General features: G+C 43.1%; 4 protein-coding genes across 12 annotated transcripts; 2 read left to right on the top strand and 2 right to left on the bottom strand.

Moving 5' to 3' along the window:
- Window positions 1–311: 311 nt before the first annotated feature.
- Opa1 (Opa1 mitochondrial dynamin like GTPase) lies at window positions 312–5,243 on the bottom strand. 7 transcript variants are annotated; one of them, XM_018013081.2, is made up of 14 exons: window positions 5,076–5,243; window positions 4,684–4,978; window positions 4,477–4,612; window positions 4,122–4,238; window positions 3,923–3,997; window positions 3,268–3,857; window positions 2,839–3,212; window positions 2,611–2,775; window positions 2,359–2,546; window positions 1,199–1,685; window positions 1,038–1,142; window positions 899–983; window positions 638–842; window positions 312–581 (listed from the first exon to the last, which is right to left on the bottom strand). In XM_018013081.2, exons 1-14 carry the CDS (start codon window positions 5,102–5,104, stop codon window positions 517–519), a joined length of 2,916 nt encoding a protein of 971 aa, XP_017868570.1. In that variant the 5' UTR covers window positions 5,105–5,243; the 3' UTR covers window positions 312–516. The 7 variants fall into 7 exon arrangements, with proteins under 7 accessions (XP_017868570.1, XP_017868569.1, XP_017868571.1 ...); XM_018013080.2 differs by having other exon boundaries at window positions 1,038–1,156; window positions 1,213–1,685; window positions 5,076–5,242; XM_018013082.2 differs by having other exon boundaries at window positions 1,038–1,156; window positions 1,213–1,685; window positions 2,368–2,546; window positions 5,076–5,242.
- A 167-nt stretch (window positions 5,244–5,410) lies between these two features.
- Window positions 5,411–9,487, bottom strand: Snrk (SNF related kinase). 2 transcript variants are annotated; one of them, XM_018013123.2, is made up of 9 exons: window positions 9,284–9,487; window positions 8,677–8,955; window positions 8,358–8,576; window positions 8,111–8,286; window positions 7,649–8,003; window positions 7,467–7,586; window positions 7,276–7,402; window positions 6,574–7,218; window positions 5,411–6,510 (listed from the first exon to the last, which is right to left on the bottom strand). In XM_018013123.2, exons 2-9 carry the CDS (start codon window positions 8,883–8,885, stop codon window positions 5,797–5,799), a joined length of 2,565 nt encoding a protein of 854 aa, XP_017868612.1. In that variant the 5' UTR covers window positions 8,886–8,955; window positions 9,284–9,487; the 3' UTR covers window positions 5,411–5,796. The 2 variants fall into 2 exon arrangements, with proteins under 2 accessions (XP_017868612.1, XP_089327270.1); XM_089471144.1 differs by lacking the exon at window positions 9,284–9,487 and adding an exon at window positions 9,017–9,260.
- Window positions 9,488–9,559: 72 nt separating this feature from the next.
- On the top strand, window positions 9,560–14,121 carry Usp20-33 (Ubiquitin specific protease 20/33). 2 transcript variants are annotated; one of them, XM_089471141.1, is made up of 7 exons: window positions 9,560–9,699; window positions 9,985–10,108; window positions 10,183–10,468; window positions 10,543–10,882; window positions 10,940–11,726; window positions 11,790–13,207; window positions 13,270–14,121. In XM_089471141.1, the coding sequence occupies exons 3-7, from the start codon at window positions 10,388–10,390 to the stop codon at window positions 13,560–13,562; spliced, it is 2,919 nt and encodes a 972-aa protein (XP_089327267.1). In that variant the 5' UTR covers window positions 9,560–9,699; window positions 9,985–10,108; window positions 10,183–10,387; the 3' UTR covers window positions 13,563–14,121. The 2 variants fall into 2 exon arrangements, with proteins under 2 accessions (XP_089327267.1, XP_017867785.1); XM_018012296.2 differs by lacking the exon at window positions 9,560–9,699 and having other exon boundaries at window positions 9,864–10,108.
- A 408-nt stretch (window positions 14,122–14,529) lies between these two features.
- Window positions 14,530–16,654, top strand: SmydA-1 (SET and MYND domain containing, arthropod-specific, member 1). Its single transcript, XM_018012301.2, has 6 exons — window positions 14,530–14,829; window positions 14,913–15,364; window positions 15,427–15,855; window positions 15,924–16,031; window positions 16,093–16,277; window positions 16,345–16,654. The coding sequence occupies exons 1-6, from the start codon at window positions 14,698–14,700 to the stop codon at window positions 16,584–16,586; spliced, it is 1,548 nt and encodes a 515-aa protein (XP_017867790.1). The 5' UTR covers window positions 14,530–14,697; the 3' UTR covers window positions 16,587–16,654.
- The last annotated feature ends 9 nt before the right edge of the window (window positions 16,655–16,663 follow it).

Raw genomic sequence — 16,663 nt, 5'->3', positions numbered from 1 at the left:
AGGTATATGGACGATATCATGAAAATATGACTAGACATATATGTCTAGTTTTCTGGACATGGAATATGCTCTTATACATTCTTCTTTAAATCTAAGTAGTCAAAAATCAGACAACTGGGACTATTTGGACTAGCATTTCTTGGCAATCGCGTAACCAGAGTAGACCAAGACCATTACACTATCTCTAATTTTTACTGTTCATATATTAAATATTATCTAACATACCCAACAAAAAAGCATTCGTAAATAATTCTCATGTCTCTCTTTATATAGAGAAATATTTTTCCATAACAATGAAAATCCATCTCAAATACAAACTAACAATCTTTATTTTCTTTTATTACTTTCGGCTGCACAAAGTAAGCGTATTAACTTAACAGTAAGGAAAAATCGTTATGAACAATTAGCGACTGTGATTATAAACGTTTCGTAGTATATTGTTTTGTTTTTGAGCTTAAATTAATACATTAAATAGATAACGCAGTTGTGTCTTTGGTCATGGCACACACTAATATCCTATTTTTCCTGATTCAATGAATTAATGAACTCCTCCAACTTCTCCTGAATCTGTCGTACTTTAACTGGAATAGAATTGGGATTAGTTGTTGACTCAAAAACTCTGAGAGCATTTACTTACTTAGCTCCTCGGCTAGCTGGACACGCTTGCCTGTGAGCAGCTGCGCTTTCCGCTCCTCATCTTCACTGAACTCATCCAGCACTGCCTTGATCTCTTTATCCAGGCGTCGCGCCTCCCGATTGATAACCTGCTGCCTGAGCGCATTACCCGTCACCTTGATAACCTGTTGTATGCGCCAGAAGAGAACTACGTCGCTGCAGCTCACCTGAAAGCAAAAGCTCAAATAATTATCTATCGAGAAGAACTTCGTGGCATGCATACCTCGCACTCGGAGCCTTGTTGCGTGTATAAATAGTAAGCTTTACGGCAGTCCTTCGCCCGCTGCAGTGCCTGCTGCAGGAAGTGTCTACAATGGATTTACGTTAGTTGACAACAAAATTAAGAAAGGTATGCTACGCACTTTCTGTAGACTGGGAACCATGTCTGTCGGATGTAGTCCGTGTCCACTTCCACATTATCGCGCTGCAGATTCTTGCGGACTGTCGTCAGTTCGTCGTAGCTTAGGCTGGGTAGGTGTTTCTATAATACACGAATTTCAAATTGCATAAAGTTTCAACTTACTTGGCCATACGCACCGAATCATTCTTTAATATCTTGTCCAGTTCACCCTTGACACTGCGTCGCTTCTGCTGGTCCGGCGTCAGGGACTTCCATTGCGCAAAACGCGTCCACGGTCCAGGTCCAAACATTTGAGCTAAGGTTTCCTCAGTTTGCGCAAGTTTAGCATTGACCGAATTCTCTAGGAATTTAACCGCCTGATCCCATTCCGTTTTGTCATGCACGAACCGATCCTCTAATGTGTTCAACTGTATCACCCGGAGCATATCAATGGCTTTGTCCTCCCAGCTATGCCGGCGTATGGCTTCATCCACAACCGCCGCCTTCAGCTGATCGAAGACATCATCGTGATCGTGCGCCTTCTTTGCCCGCTCCATCAACGATATGAACTCCTGTTGGAGCGCCTCCCAGCCTGCCTCCACAGATTTCGCAGGCAACGCCTGCTCCGCCCATTGCCTCAGCTTGATGTCCACCATCGTGTTGAAGGAATCTAAAAGAGCAGAATTACAAAAAATGAGTCTCTTGCAATATTTGGTTCGAACACAGAATTGATGCTAAATATGATCAACAATACGACGACAAATCACATTTAATTGAAACTCGGCCAATGCACTTGAAAATTTAGCATTTTAATTTAAATTCGTCTAATTAGGAAGTTTGTTTTTAGTGTGTTCATTGATCAAATTAACGTTGTTTTAATTGAAATATCGGGTTAAACATGTTCTTTGGCACGAATTTCGTAAATCTGTAAATCACACTTTCCGGCAAGACAAGTACACGCCTCATTCGCACATCAATTCGAAAAGTATAAATATAAAACATGCTGAATCAGATTTGTTTTTGGGATTCTTCCGAATTAAATGGCGCTAATGAAAGTCGAGCATTGGGGAGATCACAAGCATTACATATTTAAGAAATGATTCAGCGTAAAGGGAATGCGGCACCGTCGAAACAGGTTTCCGCTCGCGTGTGAGTCCCATTTCATTATGGGTGATCCGTAATACTTAAGCTGACGGAACACTTTGAATTTCCTTCCAGTACTGTTGGCTGCTTAACACACAAAGACACAAACACACATATATGGTAGATGGACTTCGGCCACTCGAATCGAAGCAGTGGGCGTGGCTTACAACTCTAAATACTTATTAACTACAGAATATTACTTTGAGAACCTGACTGTGCAGCGGGTAGGTAAATATTTTCGAACACATAATTCGAAAGTTTCTCCCACAGTTTGGTTGTGAGGGCGTCATCCCACTTCTTGGCTGAGATCTGTGACAGTGTGACAACTTCATCTAGTATTTCGCCCTTGGCCTTATCGAATAGCTCATCACGTCCAGATTCTCGCAGTCTATAATCAACAATTAAAAAATATATTAAGTTTACAAAACGTTGAATGATTAGTTAATATATACCTGGGGAAGTTGTTTTTCCATTCGGTTTCCAGATTAAATCTGGTTGCCTTAAATGCATCGGCCTGCTGCTCTATAGTCTCGCGAACCATCTTCCAGAAACGATCCGAAACAGCTAAGCTCAGATTTCGACTCGTCACTTGGTGTGGCATGATAACCCCGCGTCGACTACATAGATCGTACAGATATAGTAACGAATAGTTGTGTACTGGAAATGCGTGCTCTACTTACTGAAACAGCTTGGAATTCTTGAAGAAGTCCTCTTCGTATTGCCTTATGGCTTCTATGCTGTCGTCCTTTCGGCCTCGACCGGTAACAACCGCATAGTAGCCAAGCGCCTTCATGGGAAACAATTTTCCCGACAGTATTTTTCTTATCCTTTCAGGATCGGCCAATTCCTCAGCCAAATCCACCTTGGTAAGTACAAAGATTGTGCGACGACCCAGGGGATCGCATTGCATGACAAGATCAGTGACGTTGCTGCGTTCCGCATCTACAGAGCCATCCTGTATGCAAAGTATAATCGCATTCGGATTGCTCATGTAATGCTTGGTCATCTGGTGAATGGAGTCCTTGGTATCCGACGCCATATCAACTGTCATGGTCTGCAAAACAAGCAAGCTTAAATTTGAATTTTCATAAGTACTATAAATTACTTACCGAAATGATGCCCGGTAAATCGACCAGTACCATGCGCTGAAGTCCTGGACCCTTGACAGTCATGGCGATCACCTCATTGCTCACCGTCTTGCCGCCTCGCACAGAAGCACGCATTCGGAACTCCACTTCGCGTCGCAAATCAGCCAGGTCCGACTCTTTCGTCAGATCGTATTCACGATCCGTGTCACGAAACTGGGCTACATGATAGGGTCCCTCAGCCAGTGTTACTTTGACAGGGGCACGAGTCATCATTTCTCCGCTGCCACGAGGAAAGATTCGCGCCTTTGCTATAGACTCCAGCACGGATGTTTTGCCACTGCTCTGATCACCGACAACAACAACGCGCGGCAAATGATCGGCCATGGTGTAGCCCGTATCATAGCCGGACAGTTCGTCCAGAACTTCGGAGTACATGTCAATTAGGGATTTCTTAATTCGCTTCGCCGTCGTTTTTTTGTTCGTTTTCAGTATAAGATATTGCTGACGGAGCTCACGATTCTCCTTCTCCATCTTCTCCAGCTCTTTCTGATATTTGATCTGTACATTCATGATTTCAGTTTGCAGCGTTTCCACTTGACTTTGCAGTTTTTCTGTAATATAAACAAATGACCAAATAAATACAAATTATTCAATTCAATAAGTCTTTTTAGCTAACCATATTTCTTACGACTTTCATCCACAGGAATTCCGAGCGCCGCGACCGTCGCCTTTGACTTAATATCCTCCTTGGCTGAAATAGAGTTTCGATAGAAAATTAGTTGTTATATGAATTGTAAGAAGATTGGGCGAACATAAATTCTCTCACTTTAAATGCATAATGTTCGTACCAAATTGATTTAAAATGTGTAACCTACTTTCGACAATTTGATTTCCTTGATAGTCGGCCGCTTCGAGGGCGTCGTCCAGGCGATTATCGAACCATGAGCGCCATTCCGACAATTTATCTTCGCCAAGCTGCTTGAGCCTCGGATCTACAATCAAACCCCAATTTTAGCGAAGAGTATTTTGTGTATACAAATGTAAAATCAAACGGCTAACAAGCAGGCGAGTGAAAATAAATGGTTAAAAGAAAACAAGATATGCGAATTAAGGTGCATAGTTAGAAACTTAGTTCATCCGTGACCCCCAATTTAATCAGCTAACTGCTATGGCATTTTAAAGTGAGAGAGTGGACGTAGACAATTAATCCGGTCTTATGGATAGACTCACCGATGTCAATGGCATTCTTCACCACGCTGCCTACTTCAATGAGATTCCTTGAGAACTGACTCCATCTCTCACTCTGAGGCAGTGCATCCTCTAGCCATTTCATATCAGGCAGACCCTCCTTCCAATCCTCGTATTTCTGCACGTGCACAATTGCATTTCGCACATTATATAACAGTAATGGGAGACTAGCGATTTCTTTGTACTCACTTTGCTCAATGAAACGCCACCGCCAATAGCACCGCCCAGAACTAGATAACGCAGCTTGAGTGCACCTTTGAGTATCCTCACCACAAACATGCCATAACCTCGCGAATGCGGCGGTATTGTCCAGCCTCTCGCTTGGTTGCCCGCTAACAGATAGTGCTCGTGGTTACGACTATGATGCTGCTCCCATTGACCGCCGGCACCTTTGCGGCGCGATTGCATAGTGATGTTGCATAGCGTGGAATGATTGCAGCATACCACTTTGGTGGAGTAAACAACGGCCTTTCTTGCTGTTCGCCTGCAAATGCAAATGCGAATTCAACATGGGAGAGGCGATGACGAAATCGGCGTATGAAAATTGCCACCGGCTTGAGATTGCCACGTGCAGTGCTTACCGGTATGTGTTCTGATAGATGCGCAACATTATTGCTTGTTGAGGCTACAGTTTTCACACAGTTTACTATGCCTATTTTATTTATAATATTATTTTCAATTTTTTCTCCACAAAAATTTCATAATAGTGATGAGCGCCATCCGCATACTTGTTACTTAACACAACCATCGTAAAGGTAACGATTTGATGTTGCGAAAATCAGAATATTTTGCATCTCTAGCTGATGGAGCCCAATATCGATTTGAGTTACAATCGATGAAAATGCTATCAATCCACGCCGATTAATCTAAAAAGCGCTAAGTTCAAATACCAATTTATATAAAAAAGTCTGCTAAATTTTTGTAGGGTTTATATTTTATTGACTTTATTTGAGTTGGTTTGTACATTGTACGCACATACTTATCGCCATAGAATACAAACATTTACTTGGGAATGCACGAAATCTATTTGTGCGAATGGTGTTTCGAGATTAGGCAACGGTTCTCATCATTAAATGAGTTTAGCATAATGTCAAAAAATGTGCCTTTGTTTTATTGCTAGTTAAAGATTGCATAATAAATTAAATTACTCTACAACTAATATTAAATCGTCGCATATGTATTTTTTTTTTTTAACATTTTCGCTTTTTTTTTATACATACACGTACATGCATATTTTCTATATATTTTCTACGTTTTTAAGATTTAGAATGCACTTTGCAGCTATATTTTTAACGATAACTATTAAGAAAAGTTCACTACTGGAAAGTACTTTCCGAGCCTTCGAATTTTCTTCATAGTGACAAAGCATTTAGAGCCGGTAACATGTATTGCTTTGGTAAGGCTTTTATCTTCCAAAATCAAATCGATTTCCTCGATTGAATTTAGATTATAAATATCTTTTGGTGTTTCGTTGGATTTCTTTTTGTTGGTGTTGGTGTTGCTGTTGTTGTTATTGTTGCTACTACTGCTGTTATTATTGTTGTTGTTAGTATAACTATTATAGCTCTTACTATAACTGGTGTCATTAAAATATTGCTTTTGCTGAAGCGTTGCTTTGGCTGCATTCAATGTGTTCATAATTTGGTCCGTAGTATCGTTGTCCGCCCTGATGTCGAACTCCTCGTCATATTCCTCTTTAGTTTCGGCAACGGAGAATGTGTTTAAATTGTTCAGTGAATTTCTTTGCTCGATATGTTGTTGGCATGCTAGAGCTGCTGCAGTTGCTGCACCACTGTCATGTATATAGCTACGAAAGCGCAGCTCATATTCCTGAGCCTCTGTGATCCGATCCAGGGATTGGCTTTCGCGTATGCGCCGCCTTCGCGCTGATGTGTTCGCATTATCGAATGACACCAATTGCTGTTTTTCCACTTGGGAATGTCTGTCAACATGTTCCTTATGCTGTTTCCTATTTTTCTGTGTATGAGATTTTCGTGTTTCTTCCGATTTATTTGGCTAGATTAGATGGACCAATTAGAATAGCTAATAAAATCCCATAATAATATGGAGTTTTCCTACCTCTTTGCACTGTCCCTGATCCTCCTTCTTGCCACTTACGCCAGATCCACTATTTGAAATGAAATTGGCACCGCTGTTATTCGAACCTGGTGGTGGATATAATTGATCCTGCGAGTCGCTGGAGTCGTCATGCGAGTCACGCCGATGCATGCGAAATCTGATAGGTGTATCGCCAACAAATTTATTGATCTTCTTCTTATTTCGCGTCTTTGTGTCGTCATCGGATGCCTCCGAGCTGCTGCACGATGGTGTTCGGATCTTATTTAACTTGGTACGTCGATGCGTCAGCACAGGATTCTTGCTGCTGCTGGGCAATGGTTTCAGCTTGCCAATTTCCAGTTCCTTTAGGCCGCTCAATGTGTCCTCATCCACCTTGGCACATTTATCCATTTGCTTCAACTTCTGAGCAAGCGTGGTATCAACGGACACAACAATCTTTGTGCGTGTGTTTGTTGGCACTTCAGCTTTTGGCGCTGGAGCTGACGAGCAGCTTCGTTCCTGCACCGAGCGATTGAGACGTCCATCTGAAATAGATTCGCGACGCGTCGTGGCGACTTGTAGCTCATTGCCAATGACACACCCTTCATTGGCTGACTCCTCTTCGTCCTCCTCACGCACAATGCTGCATTTGCGAGTTCGTTTGTCCTAAGGACATTCATTTCATTAATACATTTTCAATATAAGCTTTTCCCTTTATCTTACAGGCTTGGCATTATCGTTGGCAAATTGCGCTGCCGGTGTCACATTTATGCTAATAGGCACAACTACTTTGGGACTTTCCGTTGGACTCGGCTTATCTGCTGTCAGCCTGCGATTTACATCGCCCAGTCTAAAAGATAAGAAATATAGATTATATATATATTTATAATACAATTGCACGTATTTTGACTCACTTTAGGCCCGACTCTTGCAGTTTTAGCTTGTTAGCTTCCTCTCGCCGCCTACGCAAACGAAGCTCAGCCAACAAAAAATATGTGGCCGTTATATGATTGTACTTATTTTTATCCAGAGCTCTGTTTTGAAAATTTGAAAAAATTAGTGAAGTTAACAAATGTTAACTATGCTGTTTACTGACTGCAATATCTCTTCCTTGGACGCAATGTTTCCGTTTATCATTTTCTGTATAATGAAGGCATGATCCTCTTCGCTTAGCTGCTCCCGGCTGACAAGTGGCAGTGAATGCTCCACTGATTCCGGCTCATTGATTTGCTTTAGCCAAGCAGACGAAGCGATTTCCTCAACAGTAGCGCGATTCTTTGGATCACGCACGAGCATTGTGGCAATCAAAGTACGACATTCCTGCGTCACGTGCGACGGCACCGTGTACTTGCAATCCATAATCATAGTCAGCGTCTCCGAGTCGTTGGCCTTCTCAAAGGGTGCCTGCCCACATACCAGCATATACAGTATAACGCCCAGTGACCAAATATCTAACAGATAATGTCAATAATTAAAAAGAGCTTATCATGTGATACAGACACACGCACACCCACGCCCACACACGCACACTATCACACACGGCTACAAACACACTTACCTACGGCGGGCGCATCGTACGAGTCACCCAATAGAATTTCTGGTGCCGAATATGCGAGACTGCCACAAAATGTTTCCAGTTTTTGGCCCGGTGAGAATTTGTTGCTAAACCCAAAGTCCGTCAGCTTGACCAGACCCAATTTCTCGAAAAATACAACATTTTCTGGCTTCAAGTCTCTGTGTTTCATGGAAAGCGTTACGTAAAGCGTGTGTATACTATTTTCGTTTTATGTATTATCTATGCTTACCTGTGCACTACGTGCAGCTGATGACAATACGTGATGGCGCGTAATATTTGACGGAAATATTTGCGTGCCAGCTCCTCGGTCAGCCCAGTATCGTGCTTCATTATATAATCATAAAGATCGCCGCCATCGCCAAGCTCCAGCACGAGATATAGCTTCGTCTGTGTGTCAATCACCTCATAGAGCCGCACCACATTTGGATGCTGTACCAGCTTCATGCAACTGCAGAGAGAGAGAGAGAGAGAGAGAGAGAGATAGAGAGAGAGAGAAAGTTTTCCGATCAGAATGAATGTCTAAGACCTTTGAGTAATATATAGCTTACCGAACTTCCTGAAACAAATGCGCTTTAGACACCTCGTCAAGTTTTGTCTTGTCGACCACTTTCACTGCCACTTTGGCACCTGTGAACACATGCCGAGCAAGTTTCACTACGGCAAAGTGTCCCGAGCCGAGAGTCTCCTCTAGATCGTATAGTCCGGCAATCTTGCCATCGCACAGGCCACCTCCAACCGGTTGTGTTTCCAAGGTCATGATCCTGCTTATCTCTGCCTCTAATTCGACTTTCCGACTATGCAATTCTATGTGTGTAACTGAAAAACCACTAGAAAATCATTTTTGATAAGTAGTATGATGTTTTTTTTTTTTTTTTTTTGGTACAGTACTTCAAAAACCGCAGCCCCTGCACACAGCTTGTAATTGAAATGTTTGGAATCTAATAATCATATTGTGCCACTCATTGCGTAGTCAATTACTATTTTAAGACTTCGTCTATTATACGTCATTCTTTATGTGGTCGATTTATTAAATCCATTTCCAATTAGCTAAAAAGTTTTCACTTTTGTGTCCTGTGTCCATGCAGGAGCAGCAGTGCACTTGACAAACAGGGCTGTTATACAAGGGGGGAAGCAATGGGGCAGGGCTGTTGTTACCGTTTTCCAGTAGCCGATTCACGAGAAACTATAATATGGGCTCCATTTTTCAGCTTGCTATTGCGTACTCTGCGTTTATGTTGCCGTTTTAACGCGTCCTTTATACACTTTGCGGTTTATCACACAGGAAAAACACTTATTTTAAACCTTTTGTGTATACTAGAGTTGTATCGAATCGTTCGGAATAAGTTCGATCGAACGACTCACTGAACTGAACGACTAGATAGTAGCCCAGTTGGCTCTAGTTCTTATTAATTTATTGCAGCCCTGGGCTAAAATTAATTTAACATTTTACTGAACTGTTGTTACCAGCGCGCTCTGTTTATTCAAGAGCTTATCCGTGTTTCATCAAGCAGTGCATGGGTGTATAATTTATAAATTGACCCAGTTTTGGAGCATTAATTTTAATTAAGAAAGTAAGCCCCGTTATAATATTACATATAAAAGAAAAAGTTATTGTTATTATAAATCGCTCAAAATTCCTTTAAAATTATATGAAGGATAAGTACCGCTTCTATTTACTTTACACCGGTAGCATTAGAACACAGAGCCTGTAAAATATCGACTATCTTATCGGAACTTTCAACTGATCGACAGGCCACCACTTAATTCCGTGCTAGATCCTCAACCAATCAGACAATAACACACATACTTCCTAATTTCCATATTTTATACATTACTATAGTAAATACCATTCTTAGGGTTATTTATATAGAAAAATCATACAGTTTTCATATATTGGAGGATACAATAACGATATGGCTGATTTGGTCTTCACCTAACGAGCTACTCATCTATATTTATTCGTGCCACTGAAATAAGTGCGTAAGTATCGCCCATCTCTATATTCGAGTGAACTGTCTGAGGGCATAAAAACAATTTTTGTATTTTCCTTTTAGCAAGTGGTAATTTGTGGTACTTTTAAATTCGTGGATACAGCAAACGGTCTTTTCGCATGTCCTGGAAGCTTCGGTCTTCCAGTGCAGAGCCTGTCCATGCAGTAGTCCATTGGTTAGCGTAGAGTTCAAAACACCACATAAAAAAACTATTATCAAAATTCTCAATTAAAGTTGTATTATAAATCATTCGAAAGCGAACCATATAATGAGTTTGAGTTTCAACAATTCACAAAAATGCTCGTACATAGAAAGTAAGCACTGCACCGAATTGGACTTGGGTCAAAAGGTGAGCCAGCCCTGCATCGATCTCTCTTACATGACTATTCATTTTTTCAACACCTTGAACTCTTATTCACATAGGCAATCAACAACAGTCTGTCCGTGCGCAATATGCGATACCAAGATAAGGATAAACTATTTAGTTATTCACTGAACTCGCTGGCCAAGCGAGACGACATCGACGATGAGGCCACTGGCTCGGGTACAGGTCTCGTTGGCCTGCAGAACATTGCGAATACGTGTTACATGAATTCGGCTCTGCAGGCGCTGAGCAATCTTTCGCCTGTTACACATTACTTTATAAACTGCAGTGATATAGTGGAGCATATTGCAAGCACCCCACGTGCCAAGCCAGCGGGCTTGGCCAAAAGCTACCAGCGCCTGATGCAGGAAATATGGCTGGATGTCGACGAACCAAAGGGTAAATGGCCTTTGCAGCTAATCGTCAAGACAAATTAAATTTGTTCTTAAATTGTAGATTATCTTGCGCCGCGTGGAATATTGTACGGCATTCGATCGGTGCATCCCATGTTTCGTGGCTATCAGCAGCATGATACCCAAGAGTTTCTACGCTGTTTTATGGATCAGCTGCATGAGGAGCTAACCGAGCCCGAGCCAGCACTGCCTCTGCAGCAACAGCTGACACAAAGTCAACAGCAGGCAAGCGAAACGGATGACGAGAACTATGATGATGTTCCAAAGACATGTCACACGCCGACAGCATCGGAGAGCGAGTACGATACCTGCGAGAGTAGCATCTCGGACCGATCCTCGGAGGTTCTAATGAAGACCGAGTACTATATAGCCCCGCATCGGAATAGCAGCAGCAATCCAATATCCGATGTATCCACCACGCAACAACAACAACAACAACAGCAGCAGCAGCAACAAAGCCCGAAGTCAGTTCCAGAATCGAAGCCCGTTGAGGCAGCTCATTCAATTATAAGCGATGTGTTCGACGGCAAACTGCTTTCGTCTGTGCAGTGCCTGACATGTGATCGCGTCTCGACACGCGAGGAAACATTCCAGGACCTTTCCCTGCCCATACCGACACGTGACTTTCTGAACGTGCTCCATCAGACCCACAGCCTGAGCGTGCAGAGCCTTAATGCAGCCGACTTGGCATCGACGCGCAGTAACGAGGGCTGGATTGCCTGGATGTGGAACATGGTGCGTTCATGGATATTTGGTCCGTCGGTAACACTGTACGATTGCATGGCCAGTTTCTTTAGTGCAGATGAGCTCAAAGGCGATAACATGTACAGGTATGGTATATAGATATACCTTATCAAATATGGATTGTACTCATTTCCTTTGCTTGATTACAGCTGCGAGCGCTGCAACAAGCTGCGCACTGGCATTAAGTATTCCCGTGTGCTCAACCTGCCGGAGGTGTTGTGCATCCATCTAAAGCGCTTTAGGCACGATCTGTCGTACAGCTCAAAGATCTCGTCGCACGTGTACTTTCCGCTCGAGGGCTTTGATATGCGTCCCTATTTACACAAGGACTGCACCTCGACGGTGCCCACCTACAATCTGTGCTCCGTCATTTGCCATCACGGCACCGTGGGAGGGGGCCATTATACGTGCTATGCGCGCAATGCTTTAAATGGGCGCTGGTACGAATATGACGATCAGCTCGTCATGGAAGTGACGCCCGACGTGGTGCAAAACTGTCAGGCCTATGTGCTATTCTACCAAAAACACAATCCCCAAATGAAGCTGGTACGCGAGGAGGCGATCAACTTGTCCACATCGAATCCCTTGTACGAGGGTGACATTCAGTTCTATGTGACGCGCGAGTGGTTGTCACGATTGGCCACGTTCGCGGAGCCGGGTCCGATCAACAATCAAGAGATGCTGTGCCCACACGGCGGCATTCTACATTCCAAGGCGGCGCTAATCAGTCAGATAGCGGTGCCCATTCCGCAGCCCCTGTGGGATTTTCTGTACAATCGTTTTGGCGGTGGTCCGGCCGTCAATATTATATTCGAGTGCGAGATATGTAAGCGAGCCGCCGACGCCCTTTGTCGTCGCCAGCAATACGAGCTGGCCGTCTTTACCAAATACAATGTGCAGCAGAGTGAACTGGATGCCACGGCCATCTATGCGATTGCCATGCCATGGTTGCGCGCGTGGCAGCAATTCCTGCGCGGCATAACGAACAAGGAGCCGGGACCTATAAACAATGATGGTATTGCCGACACCAGCTATCAGAATGGCTCCACCATCAGCTGTGTGCGTGCAGGATCGGATTATGCACAGTTGAATGCACCACTGTGGCGATTTCTGCACGGCATTTATGGCGGTGGGCCGGAGATATTGCTGAGAAGCGCCTTGTCCGAGGCCGATGAGATCGAGATAATCGATCAGGACGATGACGAGGATGATGAGGACATTACAGCTGACATTTATCAATACAATCACTCTGACACTGAAAGTAATCTGGGCAGGGCCCAGTCTGACAGTCATAGTGTTACGCCCTCAACATCGCCAGAGCCGGAACTGCGACCCGTCGATGATGAGCAGGTGCCGCCCACTAAAGCCGAACCAGCCAACCCAGAACTGTTGCCCAACGGAGTGATCAACAATGCCAATAATAATAATAATAATAATAAAAACAGTTCAAGGCGCAGCCGTGCGAGTGCCAAAACCATCAAAGTTGCCGCATTGCGCATGAATATGCGTAAACGTGGTCGAAACTTTAATGCCATCAAGCAGCACACCGATATGTTTGGTGCCAAAGGTAATTATAGAGCCGGGATGACGTCTATTAACAATTAAATGATAATGCTATTATTGCCCTAGGTCAATACAATGTACATTCGAATGCCGGTGCTGAGGCTGAAGTGGAGGCTGATAACACCAACGAGAATCGCGAGAAGGATGCGCGGGTGACAGTGATAGGCAATGCATTTCAAACCGAGTACACGATACCATTCCAGAGCGATAATTTCCAGGTCAATGGATCGCGCGATAAGAAGCGCGAGCTTAACAAGTTGCGCAACAAGAGCAACAACAACAAGGAGAACATTAAGCTGCAGAAATTCGTGATGCTGCGCGATACGAATGGCGGAGCCAATGAGGAGACTGATATATGATCGACAGCCAGTGCAAATGTAAGAGGTCAACAAGCATTTTCTATGAGAGTCAATCGCTGCCGACGTTTAAGCCAAAAGCAAAGTTTAGGCATACAAAGTAGTTAAATACCTCACTGTAACACATGGGGTGGAGGCTATATATATATTTACTCATATATATATATATATATATATATATATATATATATATATATACAAATACTTACATGTATATATATACATATACATGTATGTATGAGCTATGTAAAAATTGTATTTATAAATGGAAACACATGGATTTCGAAACATACACAACGGTAGTCCTGGTACGGGACGCGTTGCATACAAACAAAAAAGTAAATGATAAATGGATTTATTGGTAGTTATACAATAAGCAAGTGTACGGCTCTTTGTTCTATATCTTTAATGCCCTCCCTCCCTCCCTTCCACTTTTTTCGTAACAAACTCTCTTAAATTTACTGAAAAACAAATTGTACATACTGTAGCAGCAATCAAATACCTTAAGATACAAACACAACACCAAAAAAAAGAGAAAATAAACAAAATCCAACAAAAAAAAGTTTGCGAAAAAAAACTATGTTCAAATTCAATTAAAGTTTAAATTCAAAAACTGACATTCATGCCTTAATTGTTATTAATTAATTAATAATTATATAAACTGTAAATCGAAGTTGTTTTTGAAGAGTAATGATGTTGCCTTAAATTTTGTTAATTATATAAACTGCAAAGAAAAGTTATTTTTTGAAAAGTACGGCCAATCCATGTCGGGTTCGAACACTTTTGTTTGACCTTTTTCAACTGTTTTCATATGGTCTATGCAGTTTTCATTTGATTTCTCTTCATTTTGTTTGGAAAACGAACTGCTGGCTGCTAGAGTAGAAAAAATGTTCAATGCTTGGGTCTGCCACTTTGGTTGTATGCATTCTATTTATAGAGCCCTGTGCTCTGCTCTCTATGGCATCTGCCCAGCTCTCTTGGCCCACATCTCTGTCAGTCAGTCAGCCATTCAGTCGGAAACGTGCACATTGCATTGTGCTCAGAATCGTAATTTCTAATAGAAAATCTATAAATCTATAATTGAAGTGTTTGCGACTTTGTCTTTGCCTTTGTCTTTGCTTTGACATCAACCGGAAAAATGAATTCTTGCAATGTTTGCCAGGCGGAGACCAAGAACAAATGCTCCAATTGCAATCAGGTCGCCTACTGTTCGGTGCAGCATCAGAAGCAGGACTGGAAATCGCACAAATCCAACTGTCATCCATTTAGGGTAACTAAATCATCCCCGACTCTCTGTCCATTGCCAGCTATATACCAGTTCTAACCTCAAAAAATAATCGGCACAATTTTCAGGTAGCGCACAACGAACTGCTGGGTCGTCATTTGGTGGCCACACGTAACATCAAGCCCTATGAAATCGTCTTGAAGGAGGCGCCGCTGATGCGTGGACCGGCGCAAATTTCGGTGCCCGTTTGCATGGGCTGCCTGAACTCCATCGAGCCCAATGATCACATCACCTGCGACAAGTGTGGCTGGCCATTGTGCGGTCCGGAATGCCAGGCGCTGGACGAGCACAAGGCCGAGTGCCAGCTGACAGAGGCACGTGGCCAGAAAGTCAATGTGCAGGAGTTTAATGGACCGCATCCATTGTACACCTGTGTTAGCACGGTCAGGTGTTTGCTTCTCAGCGAGACGAATCCGGCGAATGCTGAGAAATTCCAACAATTGGAGTCGTTGGAGCAGACACGGCGTGGCTCTAATCAATGGAAGGCGGATCTGGCCAGCATCGGACAGTTCATACCCAAGTAAATATAGATATAAAATTATTTTTATAGATAATTTATATTTTTAACTCTTCCTTTCGTAGATTCTTTCGCACTCAGAAATTCAGCGAGGAGGAGATCATGCGCGCTGTGGGCGCCTTGCAGATCAATGGCCACGAGGTACCCACATCGGATCCGCCGCACGTGGCCGTCTTCTATACGGCCTCCTTCACGGAAAACTCCTGTGTGCCCAATCTCGCCAAGAGTTTCACCAAGAACGGCCACTGCATCCTCTGGGCCCCAAAGGCCATAAAAAAGGGCGCAAATCTTAGCATTTGCTACTCGGATGCGGTGTGGGGCACAGCCGATCGTCAGCGTCACCTGATGCAGACGAAGCTCTTCAAGTGCACCTGCGAACGTTGCGTGGATGTCACCGAGCTGGGCACCTACTATAGCGCGCTCAAGTGCGAGGATCGCAAGTGTACGGGTCTGCTGCTACCCATCAAGGCGGATGACTGGAATGGCTGCTGGCGGTATGTCTACAGATTCTTGCCAATTCGTCAAACTACCCTCGTTTAATATTTAACTTATTCCCTTTCAGCTGCCGCGAATGCCAGAAGCAAGTTCAGCGCAAATATGTGGATGGGATATTGGAACGCGCCATCAAGGATATTCAAAGTATGGAAAAAACCGCAGAAAATGGTTTCAAGTAGGTTTCTTATTAACTAAATTACAATATTATATAATATAGATCTGTAATATCTCTTCAGATACTTGAAACACTATGAGAAATGGCTGCCCCCACAGCACTATCATCTCAGCGAGGTGAAAATTCTGCAGGTGCAGCTCATTGCCAAGGATCAAAAGGAGCTAATGGTGTTGCCCGATGAGCAGCTGCAACTGAAACTAAAGTATGCTAAGGAATTGATTGAGCTCTATGAGATCTTAGCGCCTTGTAAGTGAAAATCGGAATATCTAATATAATGTATACGTAGCGTATACTAAATATATTTATTGTTTAGGTGAAGTGCGTATGCTGGGCACCCTATGCTTTGAGCTGCATTCAGCAATTGCTGAACACACGCGACGCGTAGCTCTCCAATCGAATCTTTCTCCCAAGGAAATGTTGGAGGAATCTTTGCTGTATGTGGAGAAGTGTGTTAATTATTTGCAATACGAATCGGACATATTTGTGGAAGGTCACATTTTAAAGCAGGCAAAAATCAATCGCGACGCTTTGCGCATGGTCATTAGAATATCTTAATCACTCTTCCTTGACATATTTTATTGATATTGTGAAAAAAGAAACCAAATAGACGCGCTCTAAATAAACTGAACATA

Source organism: Drosophila arizonae, chromosome 5 (genome assembly GCF_054131065.1).
Source record: "Drosophila arizonae isolate 15081-1271.41 chromosome 5, UAZ_ARI_1.0, whole genome shotgun sequence".
NCBI lineage: Eukaryota > Metazoa > Arthropoda > Insecta > Diptera > Drosophilidae > Drosophila > Drosophila arizonae.
Note: the sequence above shows the minus strand (reverse complement) of the source record. Positions and strands in the feature narration are given on the sequence as shown.